Source organism: Hydra vulgaris, chromosome 08 (genome assembly GCF_038396675.1).
Source record: "Hydra vulgaris chromosome 08, alternate assembly HydraT2T_AEP".
Taxonomy (NCBI): Eukaryota; Metazoa; Cnidaria; class Hydrozoa; order Anthoathecata; family Hydridae; genus Hydra; species Hydra vulgaris.
Window position 1 is genome coordinate 49,757,487 of NC_088927.1, and position 17,314 is coordinate 49,774,800.

General features: G+C 26.3%; 1 protein-coding gene across 2 annotated transcripts in view; it reads left to right on the forward strand.

Moving 5' to 3' along the window:
* Positions 1–7,954, forward strand: part of LOC100205311 (myosin heavy chain, embryonic smooth muscle isoform) — a 56,215-nt gene extending 48,261 nt beyond the window's left edge. For both annotated transcript variants that reach the window (XM_065803887.1, XM_065803888.1), the window contains 5 exons: positions 522–683; positions 845–1,003; positions 6,687–6,866; positions 7,207–7,370; positions 7,641–7,954. In XM_065803887.1, coding sequence (XP_065659959.1) covers positions 522–683; positions 845–1,003; positions 6,687–6,866; positions 7,207–7,370; positions 7,641–7,716 — 741 coding nt within the window. In that variant the 3' untranslated portion in view covers positions 7,717–7,954. The remainder of the gene's footprint in view (positions 1–521; positions 684–844; positions 1,004–6,686; positions 6,867–7,206; positions 7,371–7,640) is intronic.
* Positions 7,955–17,314: the final 9,360 nt, after the last annotated feature.

Here is a 17,314-nt window from a genome sequence, read left to right on the forward strand (position 1 = left end):
AACATTCTCATTTGACATAAGCATGAATATACAAAGGCTTGGAGTTTGCACAATGCCTATAAGTGCCAAAACTCAAACATTTAAAAATCCAGTGTACACCTCTGATATATATATATATATATGTGTGTGTGTGTGTATATATATATATATATATATATATATATATATATATATATATATATATATATATATATATATATATATATATATATATATATATGTGTGTGTGTGTGTGTGTGTGTGTGTGTGTGTGTTATATATATATATATATATATATATATATATATATATATATATATATATATATATATATATATATATATAAATATAAATATAAATATAAATATATATATATATATATATATATATATATAAATATATATATATATATATATATATATATATATATATATATATATATATATATATATATATATATATATATATATATATATATATATATATATATATGAGATAAGTGTGAGATTATTGTTATAACTACAGTTTTACAAATTTCAAAGGTTGAAGAAGAATTAAAAGAAGTCAGAAGTGAAATGAATACATTGAAAAATCAGTATCAGTCAGCAATTACTGCAGAGAAAAAGAATTTTGAGGCTCGTTTATCAGAATTGCAGGATGAGCTGTCAGAAGAAAAATCTATCAATAATGATAATGAGCAATATGTATGTTTCTTATTTTTCTTTGCTACCTTTTTTTTATTTGCCATCTTTAAGTCATCATTAATAATTAATTGTAATCATCAATCAGTTATAGGCAATAATTTTAACTGATTGTTATTTAAATTATTTAATGTTTAATAATAATCAATCAATTTTTATTTCAGATTAGAAAATTAACTAAAGATCTAGAAACAGCCACCAGCAAGCTTGCAGAACAAAAAGCTCTTGTTAAAGAAACTGAAGCAGCTAAAAGTCGATTAGAGCAAGTTAATAAAGAATTAGAAACAAGCAAAGCACTTCTTGATTCAACTTATCGCGAAAAGGTTCATACTTTTTATTTAGAAAATTAAAAATAATTTTTGTTTCAATATTTATACAAGGAAAATCCAAGAAAACTATCAAAAAATAATTTAAAATTTATTTCAACTATTTAAAACAGAAAAAATCTTTTTAGGAAGTTTTTTTAAAATAAAGGAAAAATAAGCATTTAGTTAAACTATTGTTTTACTGTTATTACTTTTATATTTTATGTTATTATAATTATTTTTTATAATTATTTTTATAACTATTTTATTTTTTATATCTTGTTGTTGTTGTTGTTGTTATTATTTTTTGATCATCGTCAGTGTTATTTTCTTTTTATTTAAGTCATGAAATTTTTATTTGCATTTTGAATAGTTTATATGTTCTGCCATTAAAACTAAAGCATCCAAATGATAATAAATGCATATTTTTTAAAAAGTGTTGAAATCATGCAAACATGCCCTAAAATTGATAAACCTTTAATAAACTGGGTAAGATCTCAAATTTTTTTGTACTTCCTAAAAGTAAGTTTTTTTACTTTTATCTTTTTCAGAAGGCTGAACACACATTCTTTATATTGAGAAAAACTTGTAGATGGTTCTAATATTTTTCACACCACTGCATTATATGTACAGTGCACAGTATTTAAAAGTTATATTCTATTTTATTTTTATTGAAGTCTTATGTTTCAACTAGAGTATTGGAGGTATTGTTAAAAAAAATAGAGAAAGTCTAAAAAAAGTTTTTTCTAGACAAATATCTATGCATCATCCATTCATCTGATATCTTTTTCTTATTTATTTTAGTTTTATTTTTTTTTTTTTTATTTTGACTTCATTTTGTTATTTTTTATTTAGTTTTATACATTTAATGTAAAGTTACTTTCTACTGTTAAAGAGTCAAAATTATGGAAAGAGTACTTTGTTTATAACAAATGTAATTCATTGTTATATGATTTTTGAATTGATTTACATGAATTTCATTAATAGTAGTCAAGTCCCAAGAAAAGTAGTAATATCTAAGGAAGACAAATAAATGCGTTCTTCTACTTGGATATCAGAAAAATCACCCAAATAATAAGCCATTTTTTTTAGATATGGAGTGTTTAAAATGGATTTTAGTTTCAATCCCTTGAAAATAAATTTGAATTCATTATTTTAATATTTTCCATATTGGATTCAAAATTCCAATATTTTCTATAAGATCTGCTGATCTATCTGCTTTAACATGCACATTTTAAAATGGGTTAAATGTGTTTTGCTACTTGAGTATAAAAAATAATAATTAATATATAAACCAATTGTTCAGATGTGCAGTGATTTAAAACCTTATTAAACAAGCACATAGTTTGAACTTTTTTGTACCAATTCTTATAACTTATAAATCAGCAAACAACTTCAAAAATACAACAGCAAACAACTGCAAAAATACGTTTTCAGCATTTTTACTTTTAATTTTTGTTTGCCTACCAAGCATTGTTATGAGTTTCTATAGCTTTTTTTCTACTAACAAAAATTTCTTTTCATTTTAGACTTTTCTTTTTTGTACAATGTTTTATATTTAGTTTTCTTTTTAATTTAACGTGTTTATGGTTTTTTGTAAGTTTAATTTATCTCTTTAAGACTTCAGAGAGGTTACTTCATTCAAGAAAGCTAATCAATTTTTTTTTAATTTAATTCATCTCCCTTAGACTCCAGAGATGTTACTACATTCACAGAAGCTTATCAATTTTTTTTAAATTAATTTATCTCCCATAGACTTCAGAGTTGTTACTACATTCACAGAAGCTAATTAATTTTTTAAAATTTAATTTATCTCCCTTAGACTCCAGAGACGTTACTACATTCACAAAAGCTAATCAATTTTTTTTAAATTTAATTCACCTCCCTTAGACTTCAGAGAGGTTACTTCAATTAAAAATCAATTTTTTTTCTAACCCTAAACTCTGAAACATAAGCAACTACTAAAAAGCTGAACAAAAAAAAAATGTTGTCTTATGCAGAAAAATAAGTTGCTAACAGGTGGCTGCCTCCCAATGAAATGTTCTGGCTTCTACGTCAGTAGGGAGGCGAAAGCCATTGACCTCCAGAAGAAAATTAGGAGAAAATGGTTCCTAGTCTCCAATAATATCTCTCTCAGCTGACTGTGTTCGCCAAATTGGAAGCAGAATTTTTGCCTCTGGTTGGTGGAAGTAATAAAAAACATTTTCACATTTGTTTCAAATTAAAGAGCAATTTAAATATTAATTAGGAAAAAATATTAAAAATCAAAGTTGCAGTTATTTTGATTTACTGCCAAACTTTTAACTATTTAATTAAAATTCTACTTTAGAGTAAAAATTCCAATGAAATCGAGTAAAATTAAATAAATTCAAACAAAATAAGATAAAATCCAATAAAACTATCAAACAAATTAGTAGCTTCATATTCAAAAGAAATGTTAAAAATTGGAAATTTTATTTCCATGCCTTAGGCAAACAGAATTATTTTGAAAAAAAAGTTTATTTTAAATAATTAAATTGTCAGTTTATGATCAAAATTTGATATTTTGTTGCCTGTCCATCATGCTTTTATTTTAGGACTATAGCATTGAATTCTTTAATCATTAGGTATTGTAAAAATAATTTAAAAATGCAACATTTTTTAATATTCATTAAAAATTATTTTTATTTTGGCATTGACTTAATTTTTTTCCAAAAATAAAATCTCTAACGTAGGTTTTCATTTTCAATTTTCTTGCAAAATTTTTGTTTTTTTAAAAAAAAGTTTAATTTTTGTAAAGTTAAATTTTTTTTTGAAAATTTATTTTTAGTAAAAAACTATGTTTTTTACTAATGATAAATTTTTGCTTCCCAGTAAAAAATTTTAAATTAAATTTTTATTCATTAGAAAAAATCCTGTATTAAAATTTTATTGCCATGTAGCTTTTGCTGCCATGTTGTATCTTGTCAACGCTACTGACTCAATAAGTATTGGCAAAATATAACCTGATCACAAAAAAAGATCTTTGTAATCAGGTTGACTCCAACCACATCTTTAAAATGTTTAAAAGTGTTGACTCAATACTTTTTATTTTGATAAACCGTTTACAAACTGTGTGATATTCACAACTACATACAATTATAAGTGCGTAAGATTTTAAACTTTTTTAAATTATCTTAACTGATAATAATATGACAATATGATAATAATATGGCATAATGACAATATTGTTATATATATATATATATATATATATATATATATATATATATATATATATATATTATATATATATATATATATATATATGTATATGTATATATATATATATATATATATATATATATATATATATATATATATATATATATATAATATATATATATCAACAACATTATTATACAAACTTTATCAATTACAGAAGGCGTCATTCACAACAAGTATTAAGATTTTTTAAAAATAACCTGTTTTCTGAGATCTTGTTTACAAAGGTTTACTTTCTGAGAGTTGGAATATTATAGATTTCTAAAAATAAAACAATCCACAGCATTTTTAAACAGGTAAAACAGAATAAGACAACAGTTGGAGACTACTTTTAATGAAAATTTTAAGAAAATAACAGAATCACCTTTATCGACTTTGGATCTTTTTTCAGTTTTCAATATGATTGAAATGGCTCTTATATTAGCATAATTTTGATGATGGTCTAAGCTATTTAGTTCAAAACATAAGGGATAAATTGATACTCACACTTCGCAAATTAATGGGGGATCTTAATAAATGAGAGGGTCAAAATTTTAAAAAAAGTGAACAATAAAAACAACTAACTTTCAACAAGTAAAATTTCCCTACATTTCGAATGGCTGCATTAACATTAAATAAAATTATTTTGTAGCTCCTTGGATTTCACAAAATCTACCTAATGAGGCATTGCCATTTTACCTAAAATTGTTGTTTATTAAAAATTATAATTATTGTTTTTATATTTTCAAGTTTAATAGATTAAGTGCCTAAATGCACACTCTAACATTTTTAGGCTTTTAAAAATTGAGAAATCTTTTGTATGGTCTTGCCACACTTTGACACAGTGCAAGACAAAAAATAGGTGCTATCTAAGACGTAAGACATATAACCACAATTGCAGTGTATAGTGCATACATTAACTGTCATAAATAGGGATATATCGACTAAGAGTGTATATATAAATATGCCTGCAGGCATTTTATAGGTTGGAAACATACAAAAAAAAAAAAGTTAGCTAAAATAATTAAAACATTTAAATACCTTTTAAAATTTTTTAAACTCAATTTGAAATTTTTTAAACTTTTAAACATTTTCAACTTTTGAACTAAAATTTTTAAACTCTTAAAAGTGTAACTTTTAAATGTTTTAAACATTTTAATTTATCATAACTTGTCATAACTATTTTTTTAATAACTTTTACAATATCTGATTATTAAAAAAAAGAATGTAACATTACTGTAAATAATAAAATAAATTTTTTAATAAAAAATTTAGAATGTCAATTTGTTCAAAAAAATAAATTTCTTTTACATATTATAAATTTCTTTTTAGAAATGGTTTATTCGCCAATGGAAGTAAAATTTCCAACTTTTGTTTTGAGTATTAAACTACTAACTTATTAAATAGTTTTAGAAAAAAAAATTAGAATTATTTCAGATAATAAATTATATAAAATACAACTTTGATGTCGAATTTTTAATATTTGCCCCTAATTTGTATTTAAATTGGTTGTCAAACTTGAAAACAAGTGTGAAAATATTTTTCATTACTTCTGCTGGCAAAAGGAAAATATTCTGCCTCCAATTTGGCAGCCACAGCCAGTTGGGAGGCAGAAGCAACTGGAAGCAGTCTCCTAACCATTTTTGCTGTTTTTTTTTTGAATAATTTTTTAAAATTCGACCTCTGGATCCAGGGCATATCTTCTGAATGTAATCAGTGGTTGGGATGGTATCCTTGAATGGAATTTTGTAAAAGCATTTGGCTGAAGCATCACACTGAATTCACACTATCCAGAGAATTAATATCTGAAGAGTTAGTAGAACACCAGTTTTTCCTATAGACCAGGCCTGTGTCTTTTTAGCAGTGTGGTACAGTACTTTTGTGTTTTTATTATAGGTTACCTCTATCTAAGACTTAACATGACTCTCCAGAATGTTTCTATAAGCACTTGTGTTCTGTTTTTCACAAACAAAGAAGGTATTTCTTTAGCCACCAGAGGCAATGATGGAAAAAACCATGACCTGACTAGGATGTGTTTGAATTGTTCTTGGAGTTTGCAAGTATGTTTAAAGTGTTGCATTGACCGTACTGGGTTCCTGGTTAGCCTGGACTTAACAGCCTTTACAACTGAAAGAGTTTGTTTTGAATATGGTCTTCCACTTCCTTTTTTCTGTTCAACATTTCCACACTCGATCAACCTTTTTTTCTGAGAACAGTGTTTCTGTGAACTCCAAGGGCCTTGGCAACCTACTTGGGCACCAAAAATTGAATAATCTGTACTTTTTTGTTTCCTATTTAGAACTATGTTTAAATATTATTTTTTATTTTACCATTGAAATCTATACATCATAAGTTTTCTATAGATACCCAAAACTTTAAAATTAAATTTTTGGAGGAAAATTCTGTTTTTTTTTTTTTGCATGCACCGTTTTTATTAGTCTGAAAAGCATAACAATCATTTTTTTTACTTTTTGCACAGCTACGAGAAAACGCAGTTACTTTAGAGCAAAGAATGGCTAAATTAGAATTGGCTTTAGAGAGTGAAGTCAAGGAAAGAGAGAGTTTAGTCAAGCAGCTTAAAAAGACAGAAAAAGATCTCGGAGATGTTGAAGCAGACTTGTTGGAAGCAAAGGATGGCGAGGATGCTGCTAAAAACCAGGTTTGTATATATATATATATATATATATATATATATATATATATATATATATATATATATATATATATATATATATATATTGTGTTTTTTTATGTTATTATACTCATTTTTTCTAAATTTCAACTCACTTTTTCTTAATTTTTTTGTATGTTCGAAGCTGTGTTTTTGTTTTATTTACCTAAAAACCATATATTTAAGTGTACTTTTTTTTATTTCGCTATAAATCTGAAAAAAGTATTTTAATTTGAATAATTAGATATAAAAAGATATAAGATGATAATATGAAAAATGTAATTAAAAAAATTATGAAATATTTGATAAGTTTTTCTGTTGCTTTTAGTTAGAAAAGGTTCTAAAAAAATTTGAGAACTTGAGACGAGAAAATGCAGAACAAGCTGATACAATTACGCGTCTTACACAGGCCAAGCTTGCTTTACAGTGTGATGTTGAGGAAAAGGAAGAACAATTGGATCAATTTAAAAAGGAATTAGTTAGAAAAGATGCGTATGTAAAATTTTTTTAAAGCATTTTGTTTTTTCGTCTTCTCTGCTTTTTAAAATCCGCTTGTATTTTACCCACACACGCAAAAAAAGTCAATATCATGCAATATAATCTGATAATATCTGTATTTGTAATACATCTATTATGCAATACCATCATTCAATATTAATTAACATTTTTACAATCTCCTGGAGACAATTTTTACTTATGAAATCGGCCCACTTAAATAAAATTATAATTGCTAATTTTGTTCGTTCTTTTTTTTTTCTATAGTTATGGATCAAAGGCTTCATCCCGTTCTCGAAGTCGAATGGAGCGCGTTGACGACGATTATGACCTTGATGAGTAAAAGCTTCTACTTAGTTAAGAACAATCGCTTGAAGGACCAGGTTGTAGATAAAATAATGAATCAGAAGAATGTCACTTTGACGATAGTTTAGATGTTTGCATTTTAGGTTTTATATTGTTTTTGTAGAAAATTGTAAAATAAAAATAACCGCATTTTTAACAATCAAATTTGTGACAATTTTTTTTTTTTTAATGTTTGTAGTTATAGAGATAATTTTTTGATAAAAAAAATTCCAAAATGAATGCGTTGATAATATTTACCTGGCTTTTATTATAAAGAAAAAAAGTGATCAAATCAAATATCACTAGTAAAATTACCACCGCCATCAACGAGTTATAGCCCCTCAAATACAACAATATAATAACACTCATGTCACGATTAGCCTAGCTTTACACACACTTTAAGTCTTCTTAATAATAAAAATAAATAATCTATCAAAAATTTAATGAAAAGTGCGGAGATTTTGCCAACAATATTTTTTTATCCTGTTTTAAATTTGCATAAATAAAATTTCAAGCCGAATATTTTGAAAAAGTTTGTCCGTGCGCCAAAATATACTTTTTTGAACTGGCATTCTATTTTTTTTGCGGCTTAAGATGAATTGAAGGCTGTTAATTTAAGTAGTAAGTTTATTAAGTTGAAACAAATGTATTAAGTATTTACATTCCGAAAATGTCTCTTTTATTCCAAAGTAAAAAGTCTCCTTGTTTACACTATTAAAATATTCAATAAATGGCTAAAAACCTCATATTTTATCTTTCCATAAACAGTGAAAATGTTAAAATCAAAGTTTTCACATTAATTTTCACGCATAACAATTTATTTCCATAATCTCTTTATAGTCGTTTGAATAAATTACTAAAAAAAAATGTTTCAGTATTTATATAACTTCTGCCCCATTGTATTAAGCTAAAACTTGAAACAAGTAGGTAACAAAATCACCGAATATTTGTAAATAATACAATGAACTTCAAGATTTTAAAAAAAAATAAACCGATCAGAACGCACACAAAATGAAACGGCATTTTTTGAAAATGAAAGGGCCTAAACGCGATACTTTTCTTCGGACCTCTTCTTAACTACGTTGAGTATGAATCCACATTAATGGGTTTTAAACTAACATTCTGCTTGTGAATGTTAAATTAATTATGCTAAGCATAATTAGCTAGTTCAGCTTCTCTAATTATCTTTCTAACAATTGAATCATTTTCTGCGCTAATCTCAGATTTCAATACACCCATTAAGAGAATTTTCTCTATTGACTGGTAATATGTCACTGCCAAGTTGAGCATAAAAAATTAAGAATATTTTTTTTTTCACCATGTATAGTTTTTTTAATTTCTGTTTGTAAGAGTATTTTTACCAATTACCGTTGTGTAGAATATTTTAGACATGTTCAATAATTTTGTCGGTTTTCCTTATTTATCAATTGGTAGCATAGTTCTTTAAAAAAATTAAATTAAAAAGGAAAATAAAATCTGTTTATAAGATCTTCAGAGAAAAATAATATTTGAACCCCAATAATTCACTTTATTAGTTTAACAACTGGTTTATCAATAAGGTTAATTCTCAAAACGATTTACCTTTTTTAATAAACAGTTTAAAATAAAGATAAAAAAAAAAAAAATAAGAAAAATTATATTTATTACAAAAACAAATTTTCATGTGTGTTTCTTAATATATACATCCTCAATACCCACCACCTAATCCCATATCCAAGGTACAGGGTGCGTTGTCCAAAACACTTTGTAGTCCTCGTTTGGGATTTCTAACTATAATTTTTTTATTTTAATTTTAATAAAGCAGGAAAAAATATAAAATTTTAAAATTTCTGGCAAAAAATGAACGGCCTTAAAAATTTTTTTTTTTTTTACAACATTTTATTGGTTTTTCTTTCAGCTGAAGAAATAGATAATAATACTTTAAAATTATTTAATAGTGATACTTTTGCAAAGACCTAAATGAAGTTGATGACTGAATTTTTTTTCGATGTAACTTTGGTTTTAAGTAAAAATATAAATGATTAAATTTTTTAAAATACAATTAGACTCCAAGATATGCAATACGTTTTGTCGCTTTAAGTACATAAATTATTTAACTATGTTTTCACAAACTATATTTATTATAAAAAGATAACATGTTTATACAATGTAAATGTTTACACAGTTGACATAATCTTTTATGTCTGTTACACGTTGGGTTCAAAAAAGGACAGGCCAGAACAATTTTTTTTTTATAACATTTTAACGGTTTTTCTTTCAACTGAAGAAATAGATAATAATACTTTAAAATTATTTAATAGTGATACTTTTGCAAAAGCCTCTTCATATATAAAGTTGATGACTGAATTTTTTTTCGATGTAACTTTGGTTTTAAGTAAAAATATAAATAATTAAATTTTTTAAATTACAATTAGACTCCAAGATCTGCAATACGATATAAGTTGGAATGTAGAAAACATAATTTAGTTACAAAAGAACTAGGCAAAGAACTTACTAAACTGGTGACAACTTAATTGTTTAAATTAAATACTAAATTGGAACCCTCGAAATTTGGCATCACTGGTTACGAGAAGTCTAAAGCAAAACAAATAAAAAGCGAAATAAAATGGCTGTAACTCACGTGACTACAGCTGCAATAAGGTATAATACTTCTAATACCAGTCCAGCATCTATATGGTATAATAAAAGATTTTAATGCTGCAGATTATCCTTCTCCTAATATGTTACATCTTACTGTGAACCCAAATAAAATTTGAAGTACTAAGAATAATGTAATGAAAGAAAATACAATTTTTGAAGCGAATAAACGTAACAACGAAAATATAATTGGGACTGCGTATGATGGAAGAAAAGAGTTGACAAAAACTCCTATTGCGGATAAATATGGAAGACGTCACCCTAGACTAATAAAAGATGAGCGTGTAACTAGGAGTAACTAGGTGTAACTAGGTGTAACTATGCATGTAGGTGTAACTAGGAAGCATTTAGGTGTAAAAGGGATTTTATTATAATGTAGTGAATATTTTAAGTTAACAAGTTGAAATAGTTTTTAGAGTTAATATAAAATATTGCTTCTTCCAAAAAACAATACTTTGTTCTAAAATATATATTATAGTTCAAAATGCTGTGGTTGATAATCTAAAGATTCTTTATCAACCTTTTTCCTCCCTACACAATCTTTTGCAAGCAAGCGATGCTTTAATAGCACAAGCAACCTTGACACACACCAGGGGTTGAAGATCAATTAAAGACCTAAAAATAAAGTTAGAGATTTGTGTATCCCTTTTAAAAAACTTTTTAAATTAAAAAAAAACCTTATGCACAAAACAAGTAACTAAGTAACTTATAAATGTACACCATGGTGATCTATACTGTAAGCTTTGCCAACGTGTAAACGGCGTATACACGTCCCCCGTATTACCGCGCTCAACTTGTCTCTCAGCGCAGCGGTCTAGTTCGTCAAGGTTCGTATTTAGGAGTTATGGAGTTGAGAAAGTGTTAGAACTACAATTAAGTAGCCTACTCTGTAGTACCTTCTCAACCTTTGGAAGGTGAATTTACATTAAAAAAAAAAAAAAAAAAAATCTGATTGGAGGCTTATTTTAAATTACGCTAAACTATATTCGCCTTTTAAGAAGTTTCAAAATATGGGTAAAAAGTATTGTATTTGTGCCTGTATTACAAATTATTTATATTCTAAAAAAATCTTATAACATGAAGCCTTCAGTATATTGATTTCCTAAAACTGAAGAAGAAAAATAAAGGTGGATTAAAGTAATTCTAAATGCAAATCTAAAAGTAAGTGACGTAGTTTGCCATTTTTTGGTAAACTTTTTTAATTTTTTTTGATCTTTTTTAACTTTAACTAGAATATTAAATTTTGCCACAATGATAAAAGTTTTATAAGTAAAGAAAGTGATAAAGGCGGTCCGTTAGTTTTATGATTAAAAACACTATTTACATGCAATCACAAGTTTATTCAAATGGGATCCCATGTTTTTATATCTAGATTAGTGACAATTTGCATTTTGAAACTTATCACTATTAAACTGAAAATAAAATTAATAAGACATTCTACAAAATCTTTGGAAAACCAGTTCCAGTAAACTCTTACTGACTAAAAGTGTTTTATCAATTTTCAAATATGTTTATTCACTTAAAAAAATTATAAATAATTGACTTACTGATAAAACCTGTTAACTTTATTTTTTATAACAAGGGAGTGCAAAAAGCAGCAAAATAGAGTCATCTTAAAAAGCTTTATAGGCTTGAACCCAAAAATAGTTAAATTATCCAGTTTAAACATGGTTTCAATGTTTTCATAGCCAATCGAGAGGTAGTCAGTCAAAGCATGGCAAAATACCTTTAAACATACCTGTTTAATGGTATTTTGCCATGTTTTGGTATATATATATATATATATATATATATATATATATATATATATATATATATATATATATATATATATATATATATATATATATATATATATATATATATATATATATATATATATATATATATATATATATATATATATAGAGAGAGAGAGAGAGAGAGAGAGAGAGAGAGAGTCCGACAAAAAAAAAAGCTTAGATAGACATGCAAGAGAACTCAACTAAATTTCTACAACTGATATAGAAAAAAATAAACAAAAATTTTTATTTGGTGCATTGATTCTTAGATAGAAAATAACAAGAAAAAAATGACGAAAATTTGAGTATTTTTATTGAAATAACGAAATAGACCAATTTAATACTTTGTGGTGAAGCCACGGCTTTTGATCACTGCCTTTCACCGACGAGGCATACTCTCAACAAGTGATTGTAAGAGTTCCCCAGAAATGTTCTTCCATTGATTTTGAAAAATTTGAAACAACTCTTCTTCATTTTTTGGAGCTCTTGTCTTGATTCCATGATCCAATATACTCCAGAAATTCTCGATAAGGTTCAGATCAGGACTTTGAGCTGGCCAAGAAAGAACCACTAATTTTTTGTTCTTCAAATAATTTTTCACATTGTTTAGGGTCATTATCTTGCTGAAAGACCCAACTTTTATCTTTAAAGAGCTTATTTGCACTAGGTATCAGTTGATGAATTAAGATTTGTTTGTACATTTTACTGTCCAAAATACCAGGAATTTTATACAAACGACCAACACCCGATGAAGTAAAACATCCCCATACATACACTTTTTTATCGTGCTTTACTGTTGGCTGTGTTACTAATGGATCGTAATGTTCATTATGTAACCGCCAAACACGCGACCGTCCACTGAAGCGCAAACAAAATTTCGATTGTCCAATTCTGATATTGCTTTGCCCATTGAAGTCTTTTTTTCCGGTTACTTTCAGAAATAAATGGTTTTTTAACGCTCCAGTAAGATTTAAATTTCCCAATAGAATGGTTCCTTCGAAGAACCGTCCGTTCGTCAACATCCAGTTTAAAATTTCTCTTTATTTCAGCCGCTGTTATCTTTCTATTCTTTCGAACCTCTCTTATAAATAATCTGTCCTCTCTGGCAGATGTTTTACGCCTTCTTCCGCTCCTTTTTTTGGGTTTAAAACTTCCCGTCAAATAAAAATTGAACAAAAATCTTCAAATTGTAGTGCACCATCGATTCAATTTTTTTCCAATTTCATGGTCAGTGTATCTACTTTCATGCCATGCCACAATTTGGCTATTGAAATGAATTATTTCTTCCTGAAATAGTATTAATATATATATATATATATATATATATATATATATTATATATATATATATATATATATATATATATATATTGTAAAGAATATTTGATTGTCATTCTTTTTTGTTGTAATTTTTTGAGAGTTTACCTAAGCTTTTTTTTGTCGGACACTGTATATATATATATATATATATATATATATATATATATATATATATATATATATATATATATATATATATATATATATATATATATATATATATATATATATATATATATATACATAATCTTTATTATAATATATAAATATAATATATATATGTATACATATATATATATATTATATTTATATATTATAATAAAGATTTACATAACTATATATATATATTCATTTAAAAGACATATTCACGCTAAATACCTTCAATAGCCTACATTTCTGAGCTTAACAATATGCACTTTTTAAGCAAGTAGAAGCGTTGTCAAAAACAGTTGTTGAACAAGCATCGACAATTATTACGGAAAAAAATATCTAACTCTTTGATAAATGTTAGTTAAATAAATATTTAGCATCAAAAAAAGGGTTTTTTGGTTCAAGAAATTCAAATATGTAACTAAATTTTATTTTGCGTGCTTTATGCACCTGTACAACGCGCAGGTTAATGCACTTGTACAACGCGTTTAAATGTGTTTTAGAGAACTTAAACAACTGTAGCTACAATTTATATTTTAAATTCTACGTTTTATTAACCAAAATATATTACCATCAAATCAACGCACACGCAAACGTTTAATTCTGCGAGTCAAACGTGCACGCTAGCACGCGTAAAAACTTTTAAACAAGCAAAAAAAAAAAAAAAAATTTAGGTAAAATATGTTTTTTATTTTTTAATATACTAATGAGTTCAGTACATCTGTTGGCAAAGTTTTTCCTTGATATTTCTTATGGTTTGCAAAGGAAATGCTTGATCTATAAGAGTCCGATCTCATAAAAATCTGATCTCTCATAGTGTTAAGCTCATAGTGATATGTCTAATGTGCGGTGCAATTTTACATTTCTGAGCAGTTTGTTGAAACTTTCTGTAGCTTCCTGAGAGTTTTGAGCATTTGGCAAACCAAAATGCTTTTAATTTATAAATTTATCTACTCAATTTATCAGAAATTAAACAGAAAGTTTTTTTGCACGTCCGAAAACTAGTGCTTTTTCAAAATAAAGAGGGGCGGACGTTGTATTTAACAAAACTATGCATTTCTCAATTTAATATATCTCTTTAAGGAGCAAGAAAGTGCAAAAAATATTTTTAAGGGTAATAGTTAGTTTAAACCAAAATTGAACTTGGAACAACGTGGAACTTTTAATTGGCTAGCAATAAGTTCAAAATTGTGCATATAAATTACATTTTTTATTTGTAAATCATGAAAAAAGGAATTGTTTTATAAATACAAAATAAGATAAAATATATTTTTATTTACTTAGGACAAATTAGTTTAACACAACCATGATTAGAGGTTTGAGAACTAATTACAAATAAGATTAAATTAATGGTAAAGATACCATAAATTTTTAAAATTTTATGGTCATAAATTTTTTTATTTTCACATATTTTATGCTAAAATAAATATTGTGATATTTGATGAGGAATTTTTTTAATGTTGATTTTTTACCAATAATTAGTTTACTTTATTATATCAAGTCTAAAATTGATAAAACTTAAACTTTATTTGAGTGACTTTTTTGCCGTTTTTGATCTAATCTGCCTCACTGCACAGTGGTTTATTTTGTATTTTTCGTGGGCATTTGACTATACTTAGGAAAAATTTCTTTATAAGGGAAAATAAAACATGGTTATGATATATGTATTTAGCTTAATTTTTGAAGCGCAATTATTAAAAAATACTCCTGAGGGCGTACCATAACTCTAAGACACCAAAATAACACACTGTAAAACACCCTAAAAAAGTCAATAATAACTTTTTTTCAGATAAGTATAAATGATCAAAGTTCATGTTTTTAGGCTAACATTTCAAGCTTCATCCATTAAAAATACTCACATGTTCATCACCATGATTGCACTATAACTCTAGGACACCGAAAAGGACACTTTAAAGCATGCAACTAAAAAATATTTCAGGATTCTTATATAAAGTCATAATTCATGTTTTTACATCATTTAGATAAGACTTATCCGTTAAAAATATTCACAAGATCATAAAATATATCAAAGACACAAAAAAACAACACTGAAAAATACAAAATAAGAGACACTAAAAAGAAAAGTTGTTAACTTTTCTAATATAATTCATGGTCGCAATATGTTTTCGAAATACTTTTTTACGCTTCATGAATTAAAAAAAAAATTTAATAACTGTAGCACGCCAAAAGGACACTAAAAAGATCCAGCTGTAAAAATATTTTAGCATAATTATATTAGGCAGTAGTTCATATTTTTAAGCCAAATTATCGCGCTTTATCAACTAAATTTTTTTTTTGAAAATCCTACAATAACTAAATAATAATCGGAAACTATTAAATATAGTGCAATGTAACTATAAATTATAGAATACGACCTATCAATTATTAGTTATTGTATGATTTCATAAAAGATTGTAAAAGATTCATAAGCATAAATTTTATGTAAAACTATTAATTTTTATATTTATACTTCAGAAACCATATCATATGACCTTGATTTTTGCTCTAGCTGCGAACTACATAATAATAACTGTAAAATAACTGTATAATAATCACAAAATGTGTTTAATTTGGTCATGATTTTGGCTTGCTTTGAAAATAAAATAAAAAGAAAAAAGAAAAAAAGAAAATTAAATAATAAGATGGATATACTGTTCCCACTTTCTTCTCCTAATTACCTGCTTTAACACTAAACATATGTACAAAATAGTATAACTATTACACAAACATTTTTTCTAATATAATCAATCACTTCTTTTTTCTTCGGCATTTACGGCTAAATATGTTCCACTAGTGGCTAGACTTACTTGTTCTAGCTACGATCCTTAAATAGATGATTCAAATGAGGAAAGAGTCAAATGAAAAATCCGATTTCTTTCTGTATTTAACAAAGACATACACTATATAAAGGAAGATGGAACTATTGTTGAGCATTATGGAAATCAATACCATGTTAAAGTAAACATTGTCGCTCTCAGCTTGGACAAAAAGGCAAATATTTATCAAGATCTTGGAGGTTCATATCGTAATCTTTTTGGCTTTTAAAAAGAACAGTTCAAGATAGTTTCATCACAAGCAGAGGTGTTAAGTCCATGCAACAAATACTTCTTGACTTAGTAAAAAAGGATGGAACCATTTTGAAAAAAAAAAGAAAGGATTACGACATTCGACACGGTCCGATTACATGTTCAAATATTAGGTCCAGTCAGGTTTTACATGGTTTGCTTAGGTGCTTTGATTATTTTATAAAGATAATTGTCCACATGGTGGCAAGTGTTGGAAAGAAGATAAACAAAAACACAATTTTGCTTAAAAAAGAAAAAGTAAAACTTCAAGAAATTATCCAAGTTAAAACAGAAATAAAATGTGATTTTTGCAGAATTTCCTGGACAAGTAGGGAAAATAAAAACTGGAATGGTTGCCAGAAAACCTTTACATTATACTGTACTGCGAAAGGTAATTACAGATCACATATAAAGTCAAACAGACCGCAAACTAGTTGAAAAGTATGGCTTGCTTTTCTTTTCGCAATTCTGATAGTAATGTCATCTGGCAAAAAAATTAACATTGAGCTATACAAACAAATGTGTAAGGAGCTAAACATCTTGCTTCTACAAGAATTTTATTGGGTAAGTAAAACTCCAACGCTGCACAAAATTCTTGCTCATATCTGAGAGTTGATAGAAATAAATGGTTCCACCGGTTTGAA